A 13,666-nucleotide genomic window follows, 5' to 3' on the forward strand; every position below is an offset into this window, starting at 1 on the left:
AACACAGAAAAAGTCCTGTATTTCCATGATCATTTATTGAGGGACAGCCGGCAGTAATTTATCAACTGTCAAACGAATAACTTTGGATAAAAAAACACCCTTATGTTTACTAGCTATGCTGATTTAATGATACTCTGTTTGAACAGTGTCTATAATGGACTTTAAAAGTCCCGACAAATCTATATGTTGACATTGTTCTCTATACTGTGTAGGAGATCCCGTATAGATCTATGCTATTGTCTCCCGGTCATACTAAAACAGCTGAATCCTTACTCTATCAGTACTGGCTGGCGGACGGAAAACAACAACTTACTGATTTTGTGAATGTTTGAAACAGATATTGATCAACATGAGACTGCCTGTGGACGATGACAGTTTGAAATTGATATCGCCACTGTGGGGAAAGACATCGTCTTGACATTTTCTACATTATGGTGGATAACTTCTCTTGTGTTCTTGTAGCCATAAATGTATTTTTCATGGTAAAGTATTGGATTGTATAACAGGTCTGTAGTTTTACCTACAAAGTCTACATCACTTGTTATGTTTCATTTCTTGTTGTTATTTATAATTTATCAGTGAAATAATCGACACGGTTATAAACGTGGCTGCTTCAGTGTGCTGGCATAGGAACATTATTCACAGACCATGTAGAGCTGTGTACCAGTGTGCAAAAATGCATCTGATACATATACGGGAAAGGAAATGCAGTTCCAGGGAATCGATGTGGTTTTATTTTTAAAGGTTTTCATGAGATAGCTGACGATAGATTGTAGTGGTGATACAATCTCAACAGATCATTTTTGGAAATTTTTGGTTTCTGTGTATATTGTACAACTCTCCCAATACTTTCATTATTTGTTCTTCTGATCATTAGGGATTGTTCTGTTGTGTGGATGTTCACTCTAAACTATAAAAGATGGATGAAAACCAGAATATGATTCTGCCAGTGCCCGATATTGTACAGAGTACACACAGTAAGTTGATAGAGCCGGAAACACAGATTGTAGGTGTACATCCAGACGGCTCTAAGGAATCTTTGTCAGGTATTACAGGTAACAAAAATCTCGTTAGTGAAGGTAACTGGAATCTTGTTACTGAATCAGGAGATCAAATGGTTGTAGTATCTTGTGCAGATAGATTTGGAAATGACAACCAATTCTCTGTAATAAATGAAAATTTAAAAGATAAAGATAATGCATTTTTGACAATGAATTCCAACAACAGTCAATTTCAAATTTATGACTATTCTGCTTTTAATGAGGCTTTTAGCAGCAATAAGAACAATAAACACACTGAGACTGTTGATCAAGGAAATATTAAAGATACAAATTGTTTAAACGGACTAGAACAATCATTTAGTATGGTGTATACTGTACCGGCCACATCAAATTACAACAAATCGGAGAATGGAAATCATGTTGTTACTAAAACTTGTGACAGTGTTCAAGGAAAACAGTGCAAGATTGTTCATGGTTCAATGCGAAATAGAAGCAAAAGAAACACAAGTGTACGATTTGAAAGTCAACAAAAAATGTCCTACGACCGATTTAAATCAAAACAGTCGAGTCGAGACAGATTATTGAAGAGCTGTAAGCCAAACAAGAGCATAAAGCTATCTGATACTTCAAATGGTTATCAGAACAATTTAAACTGTAGTGCCAAAACGAAAAACAGATCTTCTCCAAGGCGAAAAAAATGCAGATTTCTCTTGACTTCTGTCAAAAGGGGATCCAAATCAAAATCAACTGTGTCGAGTACAGAGACAAATAATATGGACGAAACTACTGATGGTCTTTGTGGGGACAAAACTACTGATGGTGTTTGTGGACAAGAGGAACATGTAGATGGTTGTCTTGATCCTCCAGGGTTGGCAGGAGATCCTGTGACATGTCGTGTGGGGTCCACTTACACCAGTCATAGACATTTCTATAAGTGTTGGAATGACCGAGAAGTTTGTATGTCCGATATTGAAGAGTTCTTCAGCAACAGTAAGTTCTTATCTCTCATCGAGAATTGAATTATGTACCAGGGGTATATGAATCTGTTTTAAATAGGTAATATTTTTATGTTTATATGTGTTGCTCAGAAACATTTGGTCCAAAAGTTTCCTCTCTCACTTTTTGACTGGTGACATGAACATTTGTATTTAATGTTTTGCTTGTTAATCAGCATTTCGAGTCGGTCGTTTAAAAAGATATTGGTTTTTGATGTTTCAAAGTCTTTTAACCATTTTTCAGATTACGTCCCACTTTCCAGATCCCTTTGAATATTTTAAGGCATTTTAACCATCAGATCTGTAGTCTCATTTTTCAGATCTCTTGGAATTTTTATGTCGGCTTTATCATCATTTTCATATTGAGCATTTTAAGGGGCAATATTTCATTGGACAATTTGCATATTTTGTTTTTCATTTCATACAGAAGGTATTTCATCGGTGGGTGTACACCAACTTGTGTCTGATGTTGTCTTTTGCGAATGTTACTATTTTTATAGGAATGCCATGCAAAGGATCTTGATAACATATTTTGTTTTATTTCTTGGCTGAGACAAAATGACAAAAAAGAACACTAAAATCTAGAGTTGAATGCAAATTTATTTTCATATTCGCCCCTACGCATTTTAAGGAGTAACAATGACTGGTTTTTCTCTGTTTTGAATTTTAGCCAAGTGTTCATTTATCAATATAATGATTCATATAATATAATAGATTCATTTACTTATTAGCTCACCTGCCCGAAGGGCCTGTAGCATGCTGGGGTGAAGGGCTACCAAGTTTGTTCAAATAAATGACCTTGACCTTCATTCAAGGTCACATGGGTGAAATAGGCTATAATCTTCAAACAACTTCTTCGCAATAACCAAGAGGCCCAGGGACTTGATATTAGGCCTGTAGCATGCTGGGGTGAAGGGCTACCAAGTTTGTTCAAATAAATGACCTTGACCTTCATTCAAGGTCACAGAGGTGAAATAGGCTATAATCTTCAAACGACTTCTTCTCAATAACCAAGAGGCCCAGGGACTTGATATTGGGCCTGTAGCATGCTGGGGTGAAGGGCTACCAAGTTTGTTCAAATGAATGACCTTGACCTACATTCAAGGTCACAGGGGTGAAATCTGTAAATAATAATTTTGCGATAGCCAAGAGCCTTTGAGACCTGATATTAGGCCAATAGAATGCTGGAATAAAGGACTAGAAAATTTATTAATATGAATAAACCTAGCCTACTATGATATTTGAATAAAGAAGTAATCAGCATAGTATCTGTAGAAATGACCTCAACCAACTTCAAAGTTGCTGTAGAGCCAGGTGAGCGATACAGGCCCATTCGGCCTCTTGTACTGGTTTTAAATGGGATTCTTTTTCTCAAATCAATATGCAACATCAATTGTCGTATTGTGACGTCACATTTTTCACACCATTCTCAGAATTTCTTTAATAGAAGAATGAAAAGAATTTTTCGACCAATCACATTTGGGTATTTACCATGAAAACAAAGAAAAATTAATTATTACAGAATTGTTACAATTTTTTGGCTGATCACTGTCAGGAAATTGTATATATATTGTGTATGATAATGTTGTTTATCTATTTACAGTCGTATGTACTGAGTGTATGACAGTGTTGTTTATCTATTTACAGTTGTATGTACTGAGTGTATGACAATGTTGTTTATCTATTTACAGTCCTATGTACTGAGTGTATGACAATGTTTATCTATTTACAGTTGTATGTACTGAGTGTATGACAATGTTGTTTATCTATTTACAGTCCTATGTACTGAGTGTATGACAATGTTGTTTATCTATTTACAGTCCACTGAGTGTATGACAGTGTTGTTTATCTATTTACAGTCCTATGTACTGAGTGTATGACAATGTTGTTTATCTATTTACAGTCCTATGTACTGAGTGTGTGACAGTGTTGTTTATCTATTTGTTTATCTATTTGTTTATCTATTTACAGTCCTATGTGCTGAGCGTGTGACAATGTTGTTTATCTATTTGTTTATCTATTTACAGTTGTATGTACTGAGTGTATGACAATGTTGTTTATCTATTTACAGTCGTATGTACTGAGTGTATGACAATGTTGTTTATTTATTTACAGTCCTATGTACTGAGTGTATGACAGTGTTGTTTATCTATTTGTTTATCTATTTACAGTCCTATGTGCTGAGCGTGTGACAGTGTTGTTTATCTATTTGTTTATCTATTTGTTTATCTATTTACAGTCCTATGTGCTGAGCGTGTGACACAGATGACGAGGACGTACAATGACATAGAGGCTGTCAATAGATTACTAGAAGAGGTAATTTCACCTTTTATAGATAGTTTTTGTGTCACCTATGACAGATGTCAGAAAGGTGGCACTTAGGCGTTGTTTTTCGATGGTGACTTTGTCAACAATATTAAAGATTTGTGTTAATCTCTGTTTCTGATAAAAGCTGAACCAGAAAAACCTCAATCATAAATGTAGCATTGGCAGTAGAGCCTACACCACAAAAAGTATTTCATGGATATCTCCATGTTTCGGGTAAAAATCCCAAATTTCTGGACTTGGGAAAAAAATCAAGCGCTAAGGTTTTGCATTTAGCTGTTGAATATTAGTCTGTTTCTGACAAACTATAATAGTTAGAGGAACCAAACTTAGGTTATACATGTATCCTGAGATGTATAACTGAATGCCTTTTAACACTCTTAACTTGCATTTCTATGATTTTTGTACTTTTTGGGTAAAAACCTCAAATTTCTGGACTTAGAAGAAAATCAATGTTAAGGTTTTACGTTTAAGTTTTTTTCTGACAAAGTATAAGAGCTAGACTAACCAAACCTTAGTCATACATGTGTCATGGGTAATGGAGCCTACTGCACTGAAATATTTTATGGATGTCTGCAGTTTTCAAAAAGTTTTATGATATTGACAAAGCCAGCAGTCACATATAATTACACATAATTTTTGTGTTTGAAAATTATGGACAATTGTAGAATTTGAAAACAATCTATTAAAGAATTTGTAGACAATCTATTGTAAGATTAATTTATAATTCATCATAAAATTTATTTGCACCTTTTTATAACATCTGTTATAAAATTCTTTCATAAATTTGATAATATACAACTCGATATAAAATCGATAGAAAAAGACATTTTACTATAACTCTCTAAAATAAACAATTTATTGTAAAATCTGAAAAGATACAGAATTTATTATCAGGTTTATCATTTATAGACGATTTATAATAATTAAAAGTTTTATAGACAATATATCATAAAGTTTATAAATATAAACAATTCTTTTCATCATGATTTATCATAAAGTGTATATAGATACAGACAATTTATTTTAGAGTTTATAGATATAGACAATTCAATATAAAGTTTAAAGACAATCTTATGATTAAGTTTATTGACAATTCATAATAATTGTAAAAGTTTATAGACAATTTATCATAAGGTTTATAGATACAGACAAAGTATTATATATATAATAATAGATGTAGAGAATATATTATAAGTTTACAAATACAGACTATTTATTATAAAGTTTGTAGATACAGACAATTTATTATAAAGTTTGTAGATACAGACTATTTATTATAAAGTTTGTAGATACAGACTATTTATTATAAAGTTTGTAGATACAGACAATATATTATAAAGTTTGTAGATATAGACAATATATTATAAAGTTTGTAGATAGAGACTATTTATTATAAAGTTTGTAGATATAGACTATTTATTATAAAGTTCGTAGATACAGACAATTTATTATAAAGTTTGTAGATATAGACAATTTATTATAAAGTTTGTAGATAGAGACTATTTATTATAAAGTTTGTAGATATAGACTATTTATTATAAAGTTCGTAGATATAGACAATTTATTATAAAGTTTGTAGATAGAGACTATTTATTATAAAGTTTGTAGATATAGACTATTTATTATAAAGTTTGTAGATACAGACAATTTATTATAAAGTTCGTAGATATAGACTATTTATTATAAAGTTTGTAGATATAGACTATTTATTATAAAGTTTGTAGATATAGACTATTTATTATAAAGTTTGTAGATACAGACTATTTATTATAAAGTTTGTAGATACACACAATTTATTATAAAGTTTGTAGATATAGACAAGTTATTATAAAGTTTGTAGATACAGACTATTTATTATAAAGTTTGTAGATACAGACTATTTATTATAAAGTTTGTAGATATAGACAAGTTATTATAAAGTTTGTAGATATAGACAATTTATTATAAAGTTTGTAGATAGAGACTATTTATTATAAAGTTTATAGATATAGACAATTTATTATAAAGTTTGTAGATATAGACAAGTTATTATAAAGTTTGTAGATATAGACTATTTATTATAAAGTTTGTAGATACACACAATTTATTATAAAGTTTGTAGATATAGACTATTTATTATAAAGTTTGTAGATATAGACAATTTATTATAAAGTTTGTAGATACAGACTATTTATTATAAAGTTTGTAGATACAGACTATTTATTATAAAGTTTGTAGATACAGACAATATATTATAAAGTTTGTAGATATAGACTATTTATTATAAAGTTTGTAGATATAGACAATTTATTATAAAGTTTGTAGATACAGACTATTTATTATAAAGTTTGTAGATACAGACTATTTATTATAAAGTTTGTAGATACAGACTATTTATTATAAAGTTTGTAGATACACACAATTTATTATAAAGTTTGTAGATATAGACTATTTATTATAAAGTTTGTAGATATAGACTATTTATTATAAAGTTTGTAGATACAGACTATTTATTATAAAGTTTGTAGAAACAGACTATTTATTATTAAGTTCATAGATACAGACAATTTATTATAAAGTTCGTAGATACAGACTATTTATTATAAAGTTTGTAGATATAGACTATTTATTATAAAGTTTGTAGATACAGAATATCTATTATAAAGTTTGTAGATACAGACTATTTATTACAAAGTTTGTAGATATAGACAATTTATTATAAAGTTTGTAGATATAGACTATTTATTATAAAGTTTGTAGATACTGACAATTTATTATAAAGTTTGTAGATATAGACTATTTATTATAAAGTTTGTAGATACAGACTATTTATTATAAAGTTTGTAGATATAGACTATTTATTATAAAGTTTGTAGATACAGACTATTTATTATAAAGTTTGTAGATATAGACTATTTATTATATAGTTTGTAGATACAGACTATTTATTATAAAGTTTGTAGATATAGACTATTTATTATAAAGTTTGTAGATATAGACTATTTATTATAAAGTTTGTAGATACAGAATATCTATTATAAAGTTTGTAGATACAGACAATTTATTATAAAGTTTGTAGATACAGACTATTTATTATATAGTTTGTAGATAGAGACTATTTATTATAAAGTTTGTAGATATAGACTATTTATTATAAAGTTTGTAGATACAGACTATTTATTATAAAGTTTGTAGAAACAGACTATTTATTATTAAGTTCATAGATACAGACAATTTATTATAAAGTTTGTAGATATAGACTATTTATTATAAAGTTTGTAGATACAGACTATTTATTATAAAGTTTGTAGATATAGACTATTTATTATAAAGTTTGTAGATACAGACAATTTATTATAAAGTTTGTAGATACAGACAATTTATTATAAAGTTTGTAGATATAGACTATTTATTATAAAGTTTGTAGAAACAGACTATTTATTATAAAGTTTGTAGATACAGACTATTTATTATAAAGTTTGTAGATACAGACAATTTATTATAAAGTTTGTAGATATAGACTATTTATTATAAAGTTTGTAGATACAGACTATTTATTATAAAGTTTGTAGATACAGACTATTATAAAGTTTGTAGATACAGACTATTTATTATAAAGTTTGTAGATATAGACTATTTATTATAAAGTTTGTAGATACAGACTATTTATTATAAAGTTTGTAGATATAGACTATTTATTATAAAGTTTGTAGATATAGACAATTTATTATAAAGTTTGTAGATACAGACTATTTATTATAAAGTTTGTAGATACAGACTATTATAAAGTTTGTAGATATAGACTATTTATTATAAAGTTTGTAAATATAGACTATTATAAAGTTTGTAGATACAGACAATTTATTATAAAGTTTGTAGATATAGACAATTTATTATAAAGTTTGTAGATACAGACTATTTATTATAAAGTTTGTAGATATAGACTATTATAAAGTTTGTAGATATAGACTATTTATTATAAAGTTTGTAGATATAGACTATTATAAAGTTTGTAGATACAGACTATTTATTATAAAGTTTGTAGATATAGACTATTTATTATAAAGTTTGTAGATACAGACTATTTATTATAAAGTTTGTAGATACAGACAATTTATTATAAAGTTTGTAGATACAGACTATTTATTATAAAGTTTGTAGATATAGACTATTTATTATAAAGTTTGTAGATACAGACTATTTATTATAAAGTTTGTAGATATAGACTATTTATTATAAAGTTTGTAGATACAGACTATTTATTATAAAGTTTGTAGATACAGACTATTATAAAGTTTGTAGATATAGACTATTTATTATAAAGTTTGTAGATACAGACTATTTATTACAAAGTTTGTAGATATAGACTATTTATTATAAAGTTTGTAGATACAGACTATTTATTACAAAGTTTGTAGATATAGACTATTTATTATAAAGTTTGTAGATACAGACTATTTATTATAAAGTTTGTAGATACAGACTATTTATTATAAAGTTTGTAGATACAGACAATTTATTATAAAGTTTGTAGATACAGACTATTTATTATAAAGTTTGTAGATACAGACTATTTATTATAAAGTTTGTAGATATAGACTATTATAAAGTTTGTAGATATAGACTATTTATTATAAAGTTTGTAGATATAGACTATTTATTATAAAGTTTGTAGATACAGACTATTTATTATAAAGTTTGTAGATATAGACTATTATAAAGTTTGTAGATACAGACTATTTATTATAAAGTTTGTAGATACAGACAATTTATTATAAAGTTTGTAGATACAGACTATTTATTATAAAGTTTGTAGATATAGACTATTATATAGTTTGTAGATACAGACTATTTATTATAAAGTTTGTAGATATAGACTATTTATTATAAAGTTTGTAGATACAGACTATTTATTATAAAGTTTGTAGATACAGACAATTTATTATAAAGTTTGTAGATACAGACTATTTATTATAAAGTTTGTAGATACAGACTATTTATTATAAAGTTTGTAGATACAGACAATTTATTATAAAGTTCGTAGATATAGACTATTTATTATATAGTTTGTAGATACAGACTATTTATTATAAAGTTTGTAGATATAGACTATTTATTATAAAGTTTGTAGATACAGACTATTTATTATAAAGTTTGTAGATACAGACAATATATTATAAAGTTTGTAGATACAGACTATTATAAAGTTTGTAGATACAGACTATTATAAAGTTTGTAGATATAGACTATTATAAAGTTTGTAGATATAGACAATATATTATAAAGTTTGTAGATACAGACTATTTATTATAAAGTTTGTAGATACAGACAATTTATTATAAAGTTTGTGTATACAGACTATTTATTATAAAGTTTGTAGATATAGACTATTTATTATAAAGTTTATAGATACAGACTATTTATTATAAAGTTTGTAGATATAGACTATTATAAAGTTTGTAGATAAAGACTATTATAAAGTTTGTAGATACAGACTATTATAAAGTTTGTAGATATAGACTATTATAAAGTTTGTAGATAAAGACTATTATAAAGTTTGTAGATACAGACTATTATAAAGTTTGTAGATATAGACTATTATAAAGTTTGTAGATAAAGACTATTATAAAGTTTGTAGATACAGACAATTTATTATAAAGTTCGTAGATATAGACTATTTATTATAAAGTTTGTAGATACTGACAATTTATTATAAAGTTTGTAGATACAGACTATTTATTATAAAGTTTGTAGATACAGACTATTTATTATAAAGTTTGTGTATACAGACTATTTATTATAAAGTTTGTAGATATAGACTATTTATTATAAAGTTTATAGATACTGACAATTTATTATAAAGTTTATAGATACTGACAATTTATTATAAAGTTTGTAGATACAGACTATTTATTATAAAGTTTGTAGATACAGACTATTTATTATAAAGTTTGTAGATATAGACTATTTATTATATAGTTTATAGATACTGACAATTTATTATAAAGTTTATAGATACTGACAATTTATTATAAAGTTTGTGTATACAGACTATTTATTATAAAGTTTATAGATACTGACAATTTATTACAAAGTTTGTAGATACAGACTATTTATTATAAAGTTTGTAGATACTGACAATTTATTATAAAGTTTGTAGATATAGACTATTTATTATATAGTTTGTAGATACAGACTATTTATTATAAAGTTTGTAGATACAGACTATTTATTATAAAGTTTGTAGATACAGACTATTTATTATAAAGTTTGTAGATATAGACTATTTATTATAAAGTTTGTAGATATAGACTATTTATTATAAAGTTTGTAGATATAGACTATTTATTATATAGTTTATAGATACTGACAATTTATTATAAAGTTTATAGATACTGACAATTTATTATAAAGTTTGTGTATACAGACTATTTATTATAAAGTTTATAGATACTGACAATTTATTACAAAGTTTGTAGATACAGACTATTTATTATAAAGTTTGTAGATACAGACAATTTATTATAAAGTTTGTAGATACAGACTATTATAAAGTTTGTAGATACAGACTATTTATTATAAAGTTTGTAGATATAGACTATTATAAAGTTTGTAGATACAGACAATATATTATAAAGTTTGTAGATACAGACTATTTATTATAAAGTTTGTAGATACAGACTATTTATTATAAAGTTTGTAGATACAGACTATTTATTATAAAGTTTGTAGATATAGACTATTATAAAGTTTGTAGATACAGACTATTTATTATAAAGTTTGTAGATATAGACTATTTATTATAAAGTTTGTAGATACAGACTATTTATTATAAAGTTTGTAGATATAGACTATTTATTATAAAGTTTGTAGATACAGACTATTTATTATAAAGTTTGTAGATACAGACAATTTATTATAAATTTTGTAGATATAGACTATTTATTATAAAGTTTGTAGATACAGACTATTTATTATAAAGTTTGTAGATATAGACTATTATAAAGTTTGTAGATACAGACTATTTATTATAAAGTTTATAGATATAGACTATTTATTATAAAGTTTGTAGATACAGACTATTTATTATAAAGTTTGTAGATATAGACTATTATAAAGTTTGTAGATACAGACTATTTATTATAAAGTTTGTAGATATAGACTATTTATTATAAAGTTTGTAGATATAGACTATTATAAAGTTTGTAGATACAGACTATTTATTATAAAGTTTGTAGATACAGACTATTTATTATAAAGTTTGTAGATACAGACAATTTATTATAAAGTTTGTAGATAGAGACAATTTATTATAAAGTTTGTAGATATAGACTATTATAAAGTTTGTAGATACAGACTATTTATTATAAAGTTTGTAGATACAGACTATTTATTATAAAGTTTGTAGATACAGACTATTTATTATAAAGTTTGTAGATATAGACTATTATAAAGTTTGTAGATACAGACTATTTATTATAAAGTTTGTAGATACAGACTATTTATTATAAAGTTTGTAGATACAGACTATTTATTATAAAGTTTGTAGATATAGACTATTTATTATATAGTTTGTAGATACAGACTATTTATTATAAAGTTTGTAGATATAGACTATTTATTATAAAGTTTGTAGATACAGACTATTTATTATAAAGTTTGTAGATACAGACTATTTATTATAAAGTTTGTAGATACAGACAATTTATTATAAAGTTTGTAGATATAGACTATTTATTATATAGTTTGTAGATACAGACTATTTATTATAAAGTTTGTAGATATAGACAATTTATTATAAAGTTTGTAGATATAGACTATTTATTATAAAGTTTGTAGATACTGACAATTTATTATAAAGTTTGTAGATACAGACTATTTATTATAAAGTTTGTAGATATAGACTATTTATTATAAAGTTTGTAGATACAGACTATTTATTATAAAGTTTGTAGATATAGACTATTATAAAGTTTGTAGATACAGACTATTTATTATAAAGTTTGTAGATATAGACTATTTATTATAAAGTTTGTAGATATAGACTATTATAAAGTTTGTAGATATAGACTTATATTTATTATAAAGTTTGTAGATATAGACTATTTATTATAAAGTTTGTAGATATAGACTATTATAAAGTTTGTAGATATAGACTTATATTTATTATTAAATTTGTAGATATAGACTATTTATTATAAAGTTTGTAGATACAGACTATTTATTATAAAGTTTGTAGATATAGACTATTTATTATAAAGTTTGTAGATACAGACTATTTATTATAAAGTTTGTAGATATAGACTATTATAAAGTTTGTAGATATAGACTATTTATTATAAAGTTTGTAGATACAGACTATTTATTATAAAGTTTGTAGATATAGACTATTATAAAGTTTGTAGATACAGACTATTTATTATAAAGTTTGTAGATATAGACTATTTATTATAAAGTTTGTAGATACAGACTATTTATTATAAAGTTTGTAGATACAGACAATTTATTATAAATTTTGTAGATATAGACTATTTATTATAAAGTTTGTAGATACAGACTATTTATTATAAAGTTTGTAGATATAGACTATTATAAAGTTTGTAGATACAGACTATTTATTATAAAGTTTGTAGATATAGACTATTATAAAGTTTGTAGATACACACAATTTATTATAAAGTTTGTAGATACAGACAATATATTATAAAGTTTGTAGATACAGACTATTTATTATAAAGTTTGTAGATACAGACTATTTATTATAAAGTTTGTAGATATAGACAATTTATTATAAAGTTTGTAGATACAGACTATTTATTATAAAGTTTGTAGATACAGACAATATATTATAAAGTTTGTAGATACAGACTATTTATTATAAAGTTTGTAGATACAGACAATATATTATAAAGTTTGTAGATACAGACTATTATAAAGTTTGTAGATACAGACTATTATAAAGTTTGTAGATATAGACTATTATAAAGTTTGTAGATACAGACTATTTATTATAAAGTTTGTAGATACAGACAATTTATTATAAAGTTTGTAGATACAGACTATTTATTATAAAGTTTGTAGATATAGACTATTTATTATAAAGTTTGTAGATACAGACCATTTATTATAAAGTTTGTAGATATAGACAATTTATTATAAAGTTTGTAGATATAGACTATTTATTATAAAGTTTGTAGATACAGACTATTTATTATAAAGTTTGTAGATATAGACAATTTATTATAAAGTTTGTAGATAAAGACTATTTATTATAAAGTTTGTAGATATAGACTATTATAAAGTTTGTAGATATAGACTATTATAAAGTTTGTAGATATAGACTATTTATTATAAAGTTTGTAG

At 25.2% G+C, this 13,666-nt stretch overlaps 1 protein-coding gene across 1 annotated transcript in view; it reads left to right on the top strand.

Annotated features, from left to right (window-relative positions):
* Window positions 1-919: 919 nt before the first annotated feature.
* The window catches only part of LOC117320925 (trafficking kinesin-binding protein 1-like), a 50,070-nt gene continuing 37,323 nt past the window's right edge, over window positions 920-13,666 (top strand). The window contains exons 1-2 of the mRNA XM_033875405.1: window positions 920-1,991; window positions 4,236-4,312. Coding sequence (XP_033731296.1) covers window positions 920-1,991; window positions 4,236-4,312 — 1,149 coding nt within the window. The remainder of the gene's footprint in view (window positions 1,992-4,235; window positions 4,313-13,666) is intronic.

Source organism: Pecten maximus, unplaced genomic scaffold, assembly GCF_902652985.1.
Source record: "Pecten maximus unplaced genomic scaffold, xPecMax1.1, whole genome shotgun sequence".
NCBI lineage: Eukaryota > Metazoa > Mollusca > Bivalvia > Pectinida > Pectinidae > Pecten > Pecten maximus.